The sequence below is a fragment of the Chiroxiphia lanceolata genome, unplaced genomic scaffold (assembly GCF_009829145.1).
Source record: "Chiroxiphia lanceolata isolate bChiLan1 unplaced genomic scaffold, bChiLan1.pri scaffold_52_arrow_ctg1, whole genome shotgun sequence".
Lineage (NCBI taxonomy): Eukaryota > Metazoa > Chordata > Aves > Passeriformes > Pipridae > Chiroxiphia > Chiroxiphia lanceolata.
Window position 1 is genome coordinate 32,594 of NW_022476525.1, and position 18,438 is coordinate 51,031.

The 18,438-nt window shown below is 48.5% G+C and overlaps 1 protein-coding gene across 1 annotated transcript; it reads left to right on the forward strand.

The window, feature by feature from the left end:
* Window positions 1–190: 190 nt before the first annotated feature.
* LOC116781672 (zinc finger protein 2-like) lies at window positions 191–16,442 on the forward strand. The gene is made up of 2 exons (XM_032677384.1): window positions 191–1,555; window positions 15,508–16,442. The coding sequence occupies exon 1, from the start codon at window positions 313–315 to the stop codon at window positions 1,099–1,101; it is 789 nt and encodes a 262-aa protein (XP_032533275.1). The 5' UTR covers window positions 191–312; the 3' UTR covers window positions 1,102–1,555; window positions 15,508–16,442.
* The last annotated feature ends 1,996 nt before the right edge of the window (window positions 16,443–18,438 follow it).

An 18,438-nucleotide genomic window follows, 5' to 3' on the forward strand; every position in this document is an offset into this window, starting at 1 on the left:
CCTGCCCCAGGCCCCGAGCTGAGGACGGAGAGCACAGAGGACAAATCCCCCCGGCAGAGCCTGGTGGGAGAGGCCGTTTTGAAGGGCTCCACGGTGCAGGAAGGCAGTGGGGAGGGAAAGCCACGAAGATCTCCCAGGAGGAGGGTCTCTAAAGCCAGCCCAGGGTGCTCTGAGGAGGAAAGACCCACCTTGTGCCGGGAAGGCGGCCAGAACTTGAGCCAGAGCTGCGACCAGGAGGTCCATGATCAACCTCCCACCAGGAAGAAGCTCTACAAATGCTTGGAATGTGGGAAGACCTACAGCCGGAGCTCCATGCTCCTCACCCACTGGCACACCCACACGGGGGAACAGCCCTACATGTGTGGGGAATGTGGGAAGAGCTTCAGTCACAGGTCCAGCCTGATGCGCCACCGGAACATCCACACCCGAGAGCATCTCTACACATGCTTGGAATGTGGGCAGATCTTCAGCCGGAGATCCCACCTGATTGGGCACCAGATCATCCACACCGGTGAACGGCCCCACAAGTGCTTGGAATGTGGGAAGAGCTTCAGGCGGAGCTCTCACCTGATTGGCCACCAGCGCAGCCACACGGGGGAACGGCCCCACAAGTGCTTGGAATGTGGGAAGAGCTTCAGCGACAGCTCCACCCTCCACAACCACCAGCGCATCCACACCGGGGAACGGCCCCACAAGTGCTTGGAATGTGGGAAGAGCTTCAGCTGCAACTCCCACTTAAACTTGCACCAGAAGACTCACACTGGGGAACGGCCCTACAAGTGCTTGGAATGTGGGAAGAGGTTTCTGACCAGCTCACATCTCCTCAGGCATCAGCAAATGCACAGGGAGGAGAGGCCCTTCCACTGCACTGACTGTGGGAAGAGCTTCAAGGACAACTCCATGCTCGTCACCCACCAACGCATCCACACTGGGGAGAGACCCTACCAGTGTGAGGAGTGTGGGAAGAGTTTCACCCGCAGCTCCCACCTTGTCAGGCACCGGCGCATCCACAGCGGGGAGAGACCCTACAAGTGTGATGAGTGTGGGAAGAGCTTCACTCAGAGCTCTAACTTGACCACACATCAACGGACCCACCAGTAAGAGAAGCCCTGTGAGCACCTCGACTGCGGGAAGAGCTTCATCTGCTGCTCCAACTCCATCACCCATCGGAGGACCCACGTTGGATGATCCACAGTGACCACATTGGGCAAAGACCTGGTGACTCACATTCCAGATGATACACATTGGGAAGACATCTGGCAGGTGGTCTCCATCGTCCTGGTTCCCTGTAGGCATCTGGATGAAGGCAGGGGAGGAACATTCATCAGGACACAGACTAAGATTGGAAATTCATTGGGAAGAGCAAGTTTTTTGACTTTAGACCTGTGGCAGAACATCTCCCCTGGAATGCCCAAGCAAACTATGCCACAGCCTGGTGGGGTAAGGAATACGGATGCAACACTGTACAGAAGGGTCCGACAAGATAGAAGGTCAGGGTGCAATGACCACTTTATTAAGGGAGGACTGGGACTTATCTAGGGTTTGGCTGAGGGAAGTTTGGTAACCGAGGCAGAGCATGAGATGGACAGGGTATAACAGGATAGGAGAACAAAGGGAAAGGAGGGAGGAACTTGGGAGGAGTTGGGAGTCAAGGACCAATGGGAACTCACTCCACATTGCGGCACTTCTCAGCCAGTCAGTGTGGGATGAGTGGGAAAGCAGGGGAGAGCAAGGGAGTAAACAACTTCTGGGGGGAAAAACTGTGGGCAAGTCCAGGCAAGTTCTGGGTAATACATTTCAAGGGGATTAATACAGAGATATATGGGGAAATACATTAAATGGGGTTCAGAACGGGGATATAAACGTGGAAATCCATAGGCTGTCATCTCTTCAAGCACCATACAGGTTCCTCCATGCCTGGAAGCGTTACCATTCCGATTCTTGTTCCTACACATCTCCCCCTTTTTTGTTTTCTTGAGGGATTGACAGGAACACGGTGTTTCGTATAAGTCTTTTACATGTAGCTATAACACAGCAGATGGTTAATAATAACACAAAGAGAGTAAACAAAACTCCAAAACATATTAATAGAATCTGTTTAGCCCAGTTGGGTAAATTGGGTGAGCCTAGTTTGCTGAATAAATCGTCGGTAAATACTTTGGGGGAAAATTTAATGTCATTAATCAGAGCATGCAATGTGTTAATACTTTGGAATACCGATTCAGAATGATCAGAAAAATTCAAACAACACATTCCCTCAAAGTCTTGACATCCGTGGCCATGCATTAATAATAGGAAATCTATTGTGGCCCTGTTTTGAAGGGACACCTCTTTTAATTTTTGGGTGTCTCTAACTAAGGCTTCTAGGGCAATGCTGGTCATTTTGGCCTTTTTTGAGAGCCAACATCCCATGTGTTTCAAGGTATTGAGGGCGTGTGAAGCACCTATTCCTGTGATTATAAAGGAACTAAAATAATTACCAGTAGTAGACCAAAGGTCGATATTGGGGTCGCAATCTTCAGGAATTTTTGGGATAGGGAGGACTCCTGCTGGAGGGTATGAGGCTCCGGGGGGAATTAGAGCGATTTTTGATGAGGTTGAAGAACCTTCTTTTGCCCATTTAAGGGGAGATTGGGGGGTAGGATAATTGAGAGAGTCTTTCCCGTAGGACTCAATGGCCTGGCCACAGGCTAGTTTCCAATCACTTTTCAGAGGGGGCCGAGTTGTGGTAAGTTTTTTAGTGGTAACAACTGGTTTCTTAGGAGTGGTGTATAGACTTGGTGGTCGGGGGGTAAGAGGCTTCACCTCCAGCCCTACTGCAGGGTATTTCGCTTTCAGAATATCTTTGAGAATAGGGTTCTGCATTTTTATCAATTCAAAGTCCCGTTTCTGCCGAATCAGGGTAGCGGGTTTTTCATTAATTAATTTAAATTTGAGAGGATGGAACAAGGTAATTTGACCTGTGGTGCAGGGCATTCCAATGGGGTATGAAGAGACTCCAATCCACGCTCTTTCTCCACATATTAAGAACTGTCCCTAGGCTTAGAGCCCACTGATTCCGTAGTGATTATCTCTGGTATAGTGTTGTTGCACCACAGGGAAGTATCTTTGTATAATTCTTTAAAAGGGGTAACATCATTTTTCTCGATTCGGGAAGTGGACCGGGACACAAATTTGAAGCATTGATTTGTAATTACTGATCCTAGGGTCTCAAATTCGACAGGCTCTTCTTCAGTATATGAGGAAGACTCAAAATAATTTTTAAAATTATCGTTGAGGGGAAGACCAACCAAACACGTTTGGAACAAGTTATTGACATTGTTAACAGAGAGACATATAGCATCATTATTGGTTTCCCGCACCAGTTTCACCCAGATGTTCTCGGGTTGCTGGTATGCCCAAACTGGAATGGCTGGCGTGGGTTCGGGTGCTGTGAGGATTATTCTGATACTGAGGGAGATGACATATGTGGTCCACATATTGTTCCTTGAAAGATTTTCACTTGTCTTGCTGGGACCCACTTGGGTCCAGTATCTGCGGAAATGCAGGCGTACCCTTTCCCCCAGGTAATCAGGGGAAAGGGGCCTGTCCACTTGTCAGTCAAAGGATCTTTATAAAGTATTTTTGCTTTTTTCGGACCTTGTACATTCTCTGTATTAAAATGTCTTTCTATGGGATTTCTGCTTGTGGGCATGTCAGATTCCTCCAAAACGTTTAAAAAATTTAGGACATACATAATTTTCTCTAATCTTTCCTGAGGAGCCATACCCATGCTCCCCCTTTTTTGTTTTCTTAATAAATTTTTTTTATTTTGGTGGGCACGCTGTACAATACCTTGCCCTGTGGGGTTGTGAGGAATCCCTGTGGTATGGTGAATACCCCAATCACTAAAAAAACTTTTTGGTTTCTGTAGATGTATAGGAAGGGCCATTATCTGTTTTTATTTGCTTTGGGACCCCCATTCTCGCAAATGCGGATAGGAAATGTTTCTTAACGTCTTTACTCTTTTCACCGGAATGTGTGGTGGCCACGATCATTTTTGAAAATGTGTCAATGGACACATGTACATATTTTAGTTTCTCGAATTCTAGCACATGCGTAACAACCGATTGTCAAATTTCCCGCGGCTCCAACCCTCTGGGATTGGTTCCTTCTGAGGTGAGTGGAGCAACCACTTGACAGTCAGAGCATGCCTTTAAGATTTCTTTCGCTTGATTTAACTTTAAACCAAATTGTTTCTGTAGCGATCGCGCATTCTGGTGAAAAAATTCATGAGAGATTTTTGCCTGTTGATACAAATTTGGTATTGCAGGCATACCTGCCACTTGATCCGCAATTTGATTCCCCTCCACCACAGGGCCTGGTAGTGCAGTGTGAGACCGGGTATGTACAATGTAGTATTCGAATCTTCTACTGTGGATCAAGGATAATAATTCATTTAGTAATTCAGACAAACGTCTGTTTGAAACTTCTTTCAGGCAAGAGTTTTCAATTCTTTTCACAATGCCCACAACATAGGCCAAATCAGACACAGTGGTGATTGCTTCATTTTGGAAGATTTTAAAAGCGCGCACAACTGCTGAAAGCTCCATGATTTGTGGTGAACCTGGTACCTTGTGGATGTCTTGCTGCCAGTGGTCATTCTCCAGCCAAACAATGACCGCATTTCCGGACCCATCGGTGAAAAGTGTTTTAGCCCCCCTTATGGGAATCTCTGATTGAACAATCTTTAATTTCAATGGGATTTGTATTAATCTTTGGATAAATTGACACACCAGGAGGTGAAATTTTATCTCTCCTGGGTATCCACCGATGGCAATTTGGAAATCTGTGGAGGTTTGCAGCAGTTGTTCGAGCTACACAGAGGTTAATGGGAGGTAGACACGATCGGGTTCACTTCCATTGAGCTCTAAGCTTCTCATGCACCCTTTGAAAATCAGCTTGCCAATCAACTCCGCTACAGTCACAATAGTCTTTTGAAACTGGTGTGGGAGGAATATCCATTCCCATAAGTAGAAGTCCTTGTCATTAGCTGAGAACTGGCCTAAGATGGCCAGCGGCTGCTGGGTCTCTCTGATGATTACTAAAGAAGATGGCAGTTCTTCCATCTTCCTGTTTGCTTGGTGTCTAGATATTTTTTCCTCAGCTATGGAAAGGGCTTCTTCTGCTTCCATAGTCAAGGATCTAGGGGAGGACAGATCTGCATCTCCTTTTAATAACTCAAACAGGGGGTGTAAATCACGGGTTGTGATTCCCAGCACATGACGCATCCAGTGAATTGGTCCCAACAGTTTCTGGAGATCATTTAGGTTTTGAATTTTTTTGTCAATTGCAACTGATTGTGGCCTGATAGATTTCACGTTAATTTGGAGTCCAAGATATCTCCAAGGTGCTTCTCTTTGCACCTTCTCAGGGGATATTTCTAATCCGTGTAAATTTAGAGCCGAAACCATGGAATTTAAGGTTTTTTCGACTGCCAGTTCTGTTTTTGCACAGATCAAAACGTCATCCATATAATGGAAGATGATTGATTGCGTAAAGTTTTGCCTGATTGGAGCTAGAATTTTTGCAACAAACATCTGACAGAGTGTCGGTGAATTTCTCATCCCCTGAAGGAGCACCTTCCACTGGAACCTGCAGTGGGGTTCACAAGCATTGATTACTGGGACCGAAAATGCAAATTTGGACGAATCAACCAGATTAAGAAAAATATGAAAGAAGCAGTCCTTAATATCTGTCACCACCAGGGGCTATTCAGCAGGGAGCATGGATGGAGATGGCATGCCCTGCTGAAGGGTTCCCATAGGTTCTAGGACTTCGTTAACTTTGCACAGGTCCTGGAGAAATCTCCGGAAACTTGAGGATTTTTGAATGATAAACATTGGAGTGTTCCAGGGACTGGTGGAAGGCTCCAGGTGTCCTTTAGCCAATTCCTGATCTACTAACTGATTTAACATTTGCAGCTTTTGTTTGGGCAAGGACCACTGATCTACCCAAGCTCCATCCCCGCACAGAAGGAAAAACCCTTTAGGGAGCTTCATGTTTCTTGGCACGTGTTCTGTAGCCACAGTAGTGGCAATTGATTTGTTGCACCACAGCAAGGAAGTTCCCTGGTAAATGGGCTTGCTGGCGGATACATTATGGGGTGTAAATAATTTTGGTTCCATGTATCTGTGGAAAACAACACAGTAGCTGGTGGGGAGGGAGCTGAGGAGATCAATCTCCTGAGGTGAAATGGGAGTGAACACCTGGCTCGAGATGGCTTGAGACAACGTAGCTGAGTTCAGTGGGAGGTAGCCTGAGAGCTGGCTTTGAAGTACAAACATGTTCCAGACCTCGCCTGGGGTGACAGGGATACCTACTAGGTACATTTGGAAGGGATTTCCAGCACTGGACAAGGCCAGTCACAAGGTGTCTGTGCCCGTGGCTTTGGCCAACGTTACCCACAGGTTTTTAGCAGGCTGTTTCATCCAGTCTCTGATCGGTGATGAAGTAGCAGTGGTAGTAATCATTCCTATGACGATGGCGGTGACTGCGCAGGTGCAGACGGTCCACATGCTGTATCTGTGTTCCTGAAGATCCACCCTCTTCTTGCCGGGACCCACTTAGGTCCTGTGTTTCCTGAAATACAAGCGTACCCTTTCCCCCATGTGATAAGGGGAAAGGGGCCTGTCCAATTCTCTGTTAATGGATCTTTATACATCACCTTCGCTTTTTTTACATCCTGTGTTGTACCTGAGTTAAAGTACTTATCAGTTGGACTTCTGTTTGTATGAGTTTCCGATTCCTCCAACAAATTTAAAAAGTTTAAAACCTACATTACTTTTTCCAGTCTTTCTTGGGGGGTCATACCTGTACTCCCCTTTTTCTGTTTCTTTAGTAAATTTTTTATATTTTGGTGGGCTCTTTCTACTATACCTTGTCCTGTGGGGTTATGTGGGACTCCAGTGGTATGTGTACACCCCATTCCTCAAAAAACTTTTTTGTATCTGCAGGGACATAGGAAGGCCCGTTGTCCGTTTTAATTTGTTTTGGGACTCCCATTCTTGCAAATGCTGATAAAAAATGTCTCTTCACATCTCTGCTTTTTTCACCAGAATGTGCGGTGGCCACAATCATCTTCGAAAATGTGTCAATGGACACATGTACGTATTTCAGTTTTCCGAATTCAGGTATGTGCTTGACATCCGACTGCCAAATCTCTAACGGTGTCAATCCTCTAGGATTGGTTCCCTCTGGAACTAATGGGGCAACCATTTGACAGTCAGGGCACGCCTTTAGAATCTCTTTTGCCTGTGCTAATTTCAGGCCAAATTGTTTTTGCAGTGACTACACATTTTGGTGAAAAAATTCATGGGAAATTTTAGCCCGTTGGTACAAATTAGGGGTAACAACCATACCTGCCAGATGATCAGCAATCTGGTTTCCCTCCTCCACAGGGCCTAGTAGAGTAGTGTGAGATCTTGTGTGGACAATGTAATTTTCAAAATTTCTGTCACAAATTAGAAACAACAAGTTTTTTAGCAGACCAAATAGCTTTTCATTTGAAACTTCTTTCAAATACGAGTTTTCAATTCTTTTCACAACGCCCACAACATAGGCCAAATCTGATATAATATTGATCGCTTCATCTTTGAAGATTTCAAAGGCACGAACAACTGCTGACAACTCCATGATCTGGGGAGAACCTTGGGCTTTATGAATATCTTGTTGCCAATTACCGTTTTATTGCCAGACGATTACAGCGTTCCCGGTTCTCCCAGACCCATCGGTAAACAACGTGTTGGCACCTTTTACTGGCATTTCTGATTGCATAATTTTCAGTTTCACCAGGATCAGAATTAACCTCTGTAAAAATTGGCACGCCGGAAGGTGAAATTTAATTTCTTCCGGGTAGCCTCCAATGGCAATCTGGAAATTGATGGAATTCCGCAGCAGTTGTTCCAGTTGCTCGGAAGTCAGTGGGAGGTCCATGCAACTTGGCTCCTCTCCACTGAGTTCCAAACACCTGGTGCATCCCTTGAAAACCAATTTTCCAATCATTTCCGCTAGGGTAACGATTGTTTTTGGGAATTGGTGTGGGAGGAATATCCACTCCCACAAACAGAAGTCTTTAGTGTCCGTTGAGAATTGGTCTAATATGGCCAGTGGCTGTTTGTGCTCTCTGATAATAATTAAAGAGAATGGCAGTCCCTCCATCTTTCTGCCTATTTGTCTCTCCGATATTTTCTTCTCGACCGTGGAAAGGGCTTTTTCTGCGTCAGGAGTTAAAGTTCTGGGGGAGGACAAGCCTGCATCTCCTTTTAGCAATTCGAATAGGGGGTACAAATCACCAGTTGTGATCCCCAGTTCTGGTCGAATCCAATTGATCGCTCCCAATAGTTTTTGGAGGTCATTTAAATTTCGGACTTTCTTATCAATCATAACCGATTGAGGTTTGATAGATTTAGAGGTGATTTGGAGTCCGCGGTAACTCCTGGGTGCTTCCCTCTGCACTTTTTCAGGGGATACTTCCAATCCTTGGGAATTTAGGGCCAAAATCGCCAACTTTAGAGTCTTTTTGACTGCCGATTCTGTTTTGGCACAGATCAGTACATCATCCATATAATGGAAGATGATTGACTGTGGAAATTTTTGTCTAATGGGTTCTAACACTTTTGCCACAAACATCTGGCATAGTGTCGGGGAATTTTTCATCCCCTGAGGAAGCACTCTCCATTGGAACCTGTGATGGGGCTCACAAGTGTTGATGGCTGGGACTGACAACGCAAATTTGATCGAATCAGCCAGATTGAGGTAGATATGAAAGAAACAGTCCTTTATATCAAATACCACTAGGGCCATTCAGCAGGGAGCATGGGTGGAGATGGCATTCCCTGCTGGAGGGCTCCCATTGGTTCTAGGACTTCGTTCACTTTGCACAGGTCCTGGAGAAATCTCCAGGAACCTGAGGATTTTTGTATCACGAACACTGGAGTGTTCCAGGGACTGGTGGAAGACTCCAAGTGTCCTTAAGCCAATTCTTGATTAACTAGTTCATTTAAAACTTGCGGCTTCATTTTGGGTAGGGGCCACTGATCCACCCAAACAGGAGTTTCAGTTTTCCAGTTAAGTCTGGGCAGCTGCACCTGCTCAGTGACCCCCCCTAAAAATTTTCCTTTGTCCTCAAGCTCAGCTGCCATTGTTCCATGGCGTCCCGTCCCCACAATGTTATTGGAATATTAAGGACATATGGTTGAAGGGATGCAGGTCTGCCCTCTGGCCCATATACTGTCAATATTTCTCGGCTTCTGACTGGATGCCGCGAACCTCCTACACTGCTCACACAAGTGTCAGTGGACTGGGCTGGCCAGCCGGACGGCCAGTCCCACGCTGCCAGAATAGTCACGTGTGCCCCTGTGTCCAATAGCCCTTCCACCTTAATTTTCTGCGGATGTCTCGGTGCTGAAAAATAAATAAGACATGTCAAGAGAGGTCGAGAGGACTTCATGGAGGTTGCCCAGTTGGCCTCCTTCAGCACCTCACTCCTCTCTTCCTCATCCTTAGACATCACACAAGTCAGGGCATCTGTAGAGATCATCTTAGTGACAGGGAACCGATCTTCTAGCTGCATGAGTGGGAGCACAACAATATTGTCATTGGCAAGACCTGTTAGGAGGGTTGGAACTACCATCATGCCCCTTTCCACTGCTGAGAAGTGAGAGACTAATAAGTACGTTTGTTCTGGGTATACATTTGCAGATGGCCTAACTCTGGCCAACTGTTCGTATGAACTGAGATGGGTTGAGGGGTGAATGACAGGTAGAGTAATCCACTCCAACGGGGTGCATTGCTGCCTAACTGGGACTGGAGCCGGTGCGGGCTCCCACACTACGGGGTATCTGGGTGCGGTGTCGGGCGCAGGATGGAGTGCAGCTGAGGGGATGCTTGTGTCTTTGCACCCCCCTGAGCGCTCTGCCTCCCGTTTCCCAAGTGCTCACAAGAGCACGGACGAAGGTCTGGTAGCGAACTAAAAGTCATTTTCCTTTTAAGTCCTGGGGATTTCCTTGGGGGAAGAGGCTTACCATTAATATTGGTTAGGGACCTACAACTGGCGGACCAATGGCGGCCTTTCCCACACCTCCTGCAAAGTGTCTTTGGGGCATTAGGTTCTGTCATCAACTCCGGGCAATGTTTTTTGAAATGACCTTTTTGCCCACAGTTAAAACAGGACTGGGATCTGGTGAGAGCGGCATCTAATAGGCGTGCTTTATGGAACCCAGAGCCAATGTTCTTACAGGCCTCTATCATCTCAAGTAGTGAGGGGTTTTTCAACATTTTGAGAGCTTTTTGACAATCCTCATTTGCTTTTTCAATTACCAATTTGTTAAAGAGGATGTCTTGACTTTCCTTTTGTTGGACTTGTCAGCTAATAGCCTCTTTTAATCTAGTAATGAAGTCCACAGAAGGTTCTTTTGGACCTTCATTAATTGGCATAAATGAGGGAGTCTGAACATATGCACCTGCTACCCTTTTAACTGCTTCCATAGCCAATTCTTTTGATACATCCAAATATTTCAAATCAATTCTGGATTAATCGTCCCTACTTGAGTAATGCCCTTCACCATAAAGCATGTCTATAGCCTGTCTCACCGGTATTCCCCTCCGCTCCATCTTTTCATTGACGTAAGTAGTGATTAATTTCTTCCACTCCATCTCAAAGATGGATGATTGTACAGTGGAAAATAGTCCATTTACAACTGCACGAATATCGTATGGGATTAATCTATATGCTAAAAAAAAATGATTCCGAAAGGCCAACCGTGAAGGGCGCTCATAACCCCTACTGAATGATAGCTTTTTTAATGTCCTTCAGCATTGGGTAAGAGATAGGCCTCCACTCTGGGGCCTTGCCCTCCTCTAAATAAATTGGAAAGGCCTTAAGGAAGTCCACGTCGTTGGCTTGAGCAGCCTCTTCCCTGAAAGATTTCCAGATGTTTGGATGATTTGCCTGCCTCTCAGGGGAGTGCTGCGAATAGTCTGAGTCAGTGTCTTGTGACTGGTAGGTGGGGTAGGGCTCAGTGGAATGGGCCCTATGGGCGCAGCCATGTTTTCGGAAACTTGACCTGACCTTTGGCCTGGCCCCGCCCCTAACTTCCCGTCTGTCCCTGGAGGGGGTTCTTTCCAGGGAGGAGGCGGAGTTGGAGGGAGAGGACGTACGTGTGGGCGTGTTGGGGGAGGAGTCCCTGACGTGCACAGGCGGAGGCGGAGGTGGTCTAGGAGGTGGTGCTGAGGGAACCCACCCCCTTCTTTCCCGTGCTGGCATTTCCCGTGGCAGCTTTTCCCGCCTTCGCTCCTCGCGCGTCTCGCCTCTCTCCTTCTTGGCGCCATTTTGTTTGTGCCATGACGCAGTTTCTCTCTCCCCCCCGCCATCTTGTGACTGGTGAAGTTTGTGTGCCGAGGTAGTTGTCGTTTTGACAGATAGCAGTTTCGTATGTGATTTCTTGGGTTTTGTGGATTTTTCGTGGAGACCACTGTCCAGGTTCATCATCTGGTGCTGTAGCACCATCAGAACTAGTCTCCAGGTAATCAGTGCTTCTTTTGCAGTCCGGTCCCCTCTATCATTATCTCGCCACAGATCATAGCCTATCGACTGCCACTGGTCCACAGAGGTGTTTTCTGCAAGTATGTGACCCTTGTGGTCCAGCCACTTGGCAAGCACTTTAGCGTATTTTTTATCCAGGGGGTGACCGTGTTCAATGATAAAGTCTTTGAGTCATCGGTAGACGAATTTTTGAGAGGTGGACAACGAGAGTCCCATGGTGACTACAATGACTTCAACAATTGTCCATGATGTTATTAATCCTCCCTTTTATGGGTTTGGGTGTCAGGGTGAGAAGTGGAATGTTCCCAGCTGCTCACCTTCTCCGGTGCGTCGACTGGTGTGACCCAATGGTCCACAGTCATCCGTCCAGCTGAGGAGGACCGGCGGGGTGGACACTGCTCCTGGTGTCACCTGAGCCCCAGCAAGCACACAGGAGTTCTCTCAATGTGAGAGACCTTCTACTGTGCCCTGCTGTTGGGTGCCATCTGCCACAGCCCGAGGGTAGAAGGAATAGGGACATGACACTGCACAAAAGGGTTCTGACACAGTAGAAGGTCAGGGTGCAATGGCCAATTTATTAAGGAGAACAGGGACTTATAGAAGGTTTGGGTAAGGGGAGGTCTGATAACGGGAGTGGAGCATGGGATTGACACCTCAGGGTAGAACAGGATTGGGGAACATGGAAAAGATGGGTGGAACTTAGGAGTATCTAGGGAAGGGGACCAATGAGAGCTCACTCTGCACTGTGGCACCCGCCAGCCAATCAGTGAGAGATGAGCGGGAAACCAGGGGAGAGTAAGGGAGTAAACAACTTTTGGCAAGTCCAGACAAGCCCTGAACAATATAAACCAAGGGGATTAACATAGGAATAGCTGTAGGGGTACATTGAACATAGTAATAAGCTGGGGAATAATGTGAAAGTCCGTGAATTATTAAGTCGTTCAGGCTCCGTACAAGTCCCTCCAGGCCTTGAATATCTCCCAGTCGCTTTGCTGTTCCTCCTCAATCATCCTCTTTAGATGGGGTGATTTTCTTGGGAGAAGGAGTTCGCTGTTAACGTTTGTAAGGGATCTACAATGAGAGGACCAGTGGTGGCCCTTCCCACATGTCCTACAAAGTGTCTTGGGGCATCAGATGCTGTCGTTAGCTTAGGGCAATGTTTTTTCATGTGTCCCTTTTGTCTGCAGTTGAAACAAGATTGGGACCCAGTCAAGGCGGCAGCAAGCAAGCGGGCCTTGTGTGACCCTGACCCTACATTCTTGCATGCTTCTATCATTTCAAGTAGGGTAGGGTTTTTTAACATTTTTAGAGCCTTCTGGCAGTCTTCATTAGCTTTCTTGTACACTAATTTATTAAACAGGATATCCTGGCTCTCTTTTTGTTGAACTTGACGAGTTATCACCTCTTTTAGCCTCGTTATAAAATCAACAGAAGGTTCTTTCGGGCCCTGATTGATGAGGGTGAGTGATGGCATTTGGACATAAGAGTCCAACACCCTCTTTAGGGCCTCAACTGCCAGCTCTTTGGTAACATCTAGATACTTTAAGTCTATTCTCGATTGTTTGTCCCTGCTCGCATAGTTTCCTTCTCCATATAACATATCTACTGCCTGTCTAACCGGAATCCCTCTTCTCTTCATCTTTTCATTTAAGTATGTAGTAATTAGTTTTTTCCACTCAGTTTCAAAAACTGAGGACTGCACCGTGGATAGCAAGCCATTGATTACTGCCCTGATGTCATGGGGGATTAATCAGTATGCCAGGAAAAAAGACTCCAGGAGTCCCACGGTGAATGGGGCTCCAAGGTCGTACTGTATGATGGCCTTTTTTATATCCTTTAACACTGGATAGGATATGGGCCTCCATTCAGGAGCACAGCCTTCCTCTAAGTAAATGGGGAAAGCCTTCAGGAATTCCACATCATTGGCTGGGGCCACTTCATCCCTGAAGGCTTTCCAAATGTTTGGATGTTTAGTGTGGCTTTCCGGTGAATGATGTGAGTAGTGTGTGTCTATGCCCTGAGTGTAATGAGTGTCATAAGCTTGGGTGGAATAGGCCTCATGGGCGCGGCCATGTTGCCGGAAGTTTGTCCCAGAACTAGACCTAACCCCGTCCCTTTCTCCCCTCTACCCCGGAAGGGGATGGGTCTGGTGAGGAGGCAGAGCTGGAGGGAGAGGGTGTGAGTGAAGGCGTGTCAGAGGCGTGTCTGTGACACACGCAGGTGGAGGTGGAGGCGGCCTAGGAGGTGGTGCTGAAGGGACCTGCCTACTCTTTTCCTGCGCTGCTCTTTCCCGCCTTCACCCTTCGCGTGCTTTTCCTCCCTCATCCCTGATACCATTTTGTGAAGGTTGACGAGACGTCGCGCCCTCTCTGTCCCTCCCGCCATTTTGGGACTTTCAGGGTCCATCTTTCGCAGAGGTTCGGGACTTAGCAGATAGTTGTTTGGCATTGGTCTTTCTAGATTTAGTGGTATTTTCATGGAGGCAGTCATTCGTGTTCATCATCTAGTGTTGTAGCACCATCAGAACAAGCCTTCAGGCAATTAAGGCTTCCTTTGCATTTCGGTCCCCCCTTTCATTTGCTCGCCAAATTTCATAACCAGTCATTTACCAGTCATCTACAGATGTGTCTTCCAAGAGCACACGACCTTTATGATCTAACCAATGGCAAGTGCTTTAGCCGATTTTTTGTCCAGGGGGTGACCGCGCTCAATGATAAAATCCTTGAGCCTTCTGTATACAAATTTCTGGGAAGTTGACAGCCAGAGTCCCATGATGATGTTAACTCGACTTCTGGAAAATTGTCCTCGCCGTAGCGATTCTTCCCTTATGTGCTGGTTTAAAAGTTAACCAGCAGAGGAAACCAAGCCAACTCAGAGAGAGATTACAAGTCAGAATAACAATTTAATAAAATAATACAATAAGTACGACCACACAGACAAGCAACAGGCACTAACCCACTAACCCACAAAGCCCCACCCAGCACCCCGGGGCACAAACAAAGCGGTGCTACCTGGGCCCCCCCCCTTGAGTCCAAAGCAAAGGGAGAGGGGAAAAACCTGCTGGTGGGAGAGCTGCTGCAGTCCAGCCAAAAGTGGTAATTGTAGTCCGGCCGAGGGTGGTGGTGAGCTGCAGTCTGGTTGAGAGCGATGAGCTGCAGTCTGGTTGAGAGCGATGAGCCGCAGTCTGGTTGAGAGCGATGAGCCGCAGTCTGGTTGAGAGCGATGAGCTGCAGTCCTCCTCTGGATCCCACGAGTGGTAAAAAGGTTCTGAAACTCCAGGTTTATATACTCTCCAGTTCAGGCAGGAATGTTCAGTCCTCCCCTCAGAGCGGGGAATTCCATAAAAGGGTGTTTAGTCCTTCCCTCAGAGCGGGGAATTCCATAAAAGGGTATGAGGATGCTCATTCCATAAAAGGGTATGAGGGTGCTCAGGAACATTCCCCCCACCACCACCTCGCAGGCCTCTACTGACAACAGTTTCTGGGAAATGGCATGGAGGGCTATAGAATACACAGTTTGGGCTATACCCATTCAGTGATGAATCGGTCCCAGCTGTTCTAACCAGGACACCTTATGGGGGTTGGAGTTGGGGGTAGGAGTGGGGGTGTCCCCGGCTGCTCACCTGTCCGGTGTGAAGACCCGCGCGATCCAACGGTCCACAGTCTGCTGTCCAGCCGAGGAGGACCGGTGGGGTGGTCACCTCTCCTGGTGTCACCTGAGCCCCGGTGAGCACAAGGGAGTTCCTTTAATGTAAAGGACCTTCTACCTTGCCTCATATCCTGGGCGCCATCTGCCACGGCCCGGTGGGGATGGAGATAGGAACACGACACTGCACAGAAGGGTCCGACAAGATAGAAAGTCGGGGTGCAATGGTCACTTTATTAAGGGAGGACTGGGACTTATCTAGGGTTTGGCTGAGGGAGGCTCGGTAACCGAGGCAGAGCATGAGATGGACAGCTCAGGGTATAACAGGATAGGAGAACAAAGGGAAAGGAGGGAGGAACTTGGGAGGAGTTGGGAGTCAAGGACCAATGGGAACTCACTCCACATTGCGGCACTTCTCAGCCAGTCAGTGTGGGATGAGTGGGAAAGCAGGGGAGAGCAAGGGAGTAAACAACTTCTGGGGGGAAAAACTGTGGGCAAGTCCAGGCAAGTTCTGGGTAATACATTTCAAGGGGATTAATACAGAGATATATGGGGAAATACATTAAATGGGGTTCAGAACGGGGATATAAACGTGGAAATCCATAGGCTGTCATCTCTTCAAGCACCATACAGGTTCCTCCATGCCTGGAAGCGTTACCATTCTGATTCTTGTTCCTCCACAGCAAAAAATGCCCTCTTTGCAAATGTATCAGTGCTGGGCTAAGAGGGGCTCCTGCTAGAAACCAGTCTGGGTTCAACCCTGAATTAACATCCTACTGGTGAGGCAACCCCTGGAGTCCAAGGACTGTCAGTCCATCACTTTATTCTATAAAGTTCCAGTCCCCTTTCCCAGGGGCAGGTTCTTCCAACATAACCCTTCTCGGGGTGTATGAGTGGAGATTCCTCCTTTGGCTGGGGACCCCCCCCAAGGTCACTCCTTGAGGGTGAGAGCATAGATCTCCCCACGAGCGTTGGTCTGGGTGAGTCACATCCATCTCTAATTAATAACTATTGCTTTTTTCCAGCTTTAGTATAATTGCTTCAACAATTACTTTAGTGTAGTGCACTGTCCTATCTTATGCTATACTACTGGTAGTTTTAGTATTTGTATTGTGTAGTAAATAATTCTGATTAAAATCCTTTGTCTGATCATCTGTGATAATGAATAGTTCATTTTATATCAATATATCTGATTTGCCATCACTAAAACCTGCAGGACAAAAGTGGTTCAATCACAGTTCTGTAATTCCTTCAATTCCAACCCTTGGCATAATCCTGGTCTGAGATTGGATCCAACCGCCCCCAGGCTCCTCTCTGAGCAGGAGTTTAGAAAGCCAGGGAGTCCTTTCTGCACCTGGGGACTCAAGGGCAGGACTTCTTTAATGAACTTTAAACCTTCCACTCCCCTCCACCACAGGTGCCCTCCCAACCCCAGCAGCCCCCAACACCCCAGAGGAGGTTGGGAGCTCAAAGAGCCACCCCAGACTCCCCTTTCCCAACCCCCCTGTGCCCAAAGACCCCCATGGGACTGTCCATCCTGTCAGCCAACCCTTGCTTTTCCCCTCTTCTGCCTGTTCCCCCCCTTTCCCATCATCTCCTGAGTCCGCAGCCCCCCCTGGATCAGTTTGGGGGTCACAGTCCTCACTGTGCCTCCTCTCCCACCCTTTACACATCAGCCTCCCAGTCCCCAGCCACCTCCTGATCACTTTTGGGGGTCCCACCCTCCCCTTTTCCCCACTCTTCTGACCTCTCCCACTCATTTCCCATTGTCCCTCAATCCTTGTGGTCCCCTCTCTCACTCCATTTTTGGGGGGTTCCACTCCCCTCCCACTCAGTGTGGGGGTCCCACTACCCCTTTTATCCCCTTTCCTACCATCCCCCCTCTTCTTGCCCCCCCCTCAGCTGAGAGCTCCTCACCCACAGCCAGGGGTCCCAGCACCACCAGTGCCCCTAAAGGTCCCCCCAAATACAGGTTTGAGGGGATCCTGTGTGGGCTCTGAATGGGTTTAGGGGGTCTTTGTGGAGTTGTGGGGTGGTTTAGGGGGGTCCCGACACCTTTCAGGGTGTGCTGGGTGCTGTGTTGGGGTGCAGGTGCCACCCAGAACCACCCTAGAGCAGGTTGACATGGGGGGGACACAGGGGGCTCCCCATTCCTGATCCATCCTGGGGCCAGTTCTGCCCCCCAAGACTCCCCCACTGCCCCCCACTAACTGGGACTGTTATTGGAGGAAGATGGAGAACTGGGAAACTTTATTGGGATCACTGGGAGCAGACGGGTGATGTTGGAATAAAAGCAGGGACGGGGAGGACACATGACACCCCCAAATTCAACACGGGGACTGCTGGGGGGGGTCCTGGCTGGGCCCAAGTCCATGGGGAGGGGCTGTGGCTGCCGGGGGCTCAGGAGCTCTGTGGGGAGAAAAGGGGGTGCAGGGGGGGCACAGGCGCTCTGGGGGGGCACACGACCCCTGGGGACCTCCCTCACCTTGGTAGAAGCCAAGCCCCAGCACCAGGACAACAAAACCCAACATGAAGCCCCCTCCTCAACCCCTACTTAGAAGCATTTTCTTAGGCTAATTAACCACTGATTCGTTAGTCCCTGTGCTGCTTTGTTCCTCTGCCAGGCACAGGCCAGCACAGGCTCTGCAGGCTGCAGGCTGCTGTGTCCCGCCAGGACTCAACACATTAGTTTTATTTGCCCCAAAAAGGGAAAAAGGCCCCAAATCCCTTTGGCTGAGCACAGGAGAGGGCGGATTTCTGGCAGAAAACTCCAGCAAACAGTTTTGCCCATCTTGGGAAGCACAAACCAAACCCAACTGAGGTGAGACCCCTGCAGCAGCACTTGTGTGCCATCCCCATCTGAAGCGCTCCCTGGGGCGCTCGAGGGTGGCTGGGCAGACTGGGAGCACTGGGAAGGGGCTCCGGCTCGGGGCTCAGCTCCCAGGGCAGACCCACATCACCCCCAGGAGCTCCAGGGCTCCGACAGCCGGGATGGAGCACGGGGGGAGCAGGGGAAGGAGACGGAGCTGCCGGTGCTGTCTGGAACAGGGCTGGCAGCGGGGGGACTTCATCAGGATTTGCATTAAGAAATAGTAAAAACAGGAAAGAGAAGCAGAGCAGCAGCACTGGCACCGTAACACTGATGGGTGTCCCATAAGGACATTGCACATTCATAAGGCAGCACATGCTTGAGGCTTTATACACGGTGA

Bases quoted from the DNA above. Each gene is read 5' to 3' on its own strand.
- LOC116781672 (XM_032677384.1), top strand. From the start codon at position 313: ATGCTCCTCACCCACTGGCACACCCACACGGGGGAACAGCCCTACATG.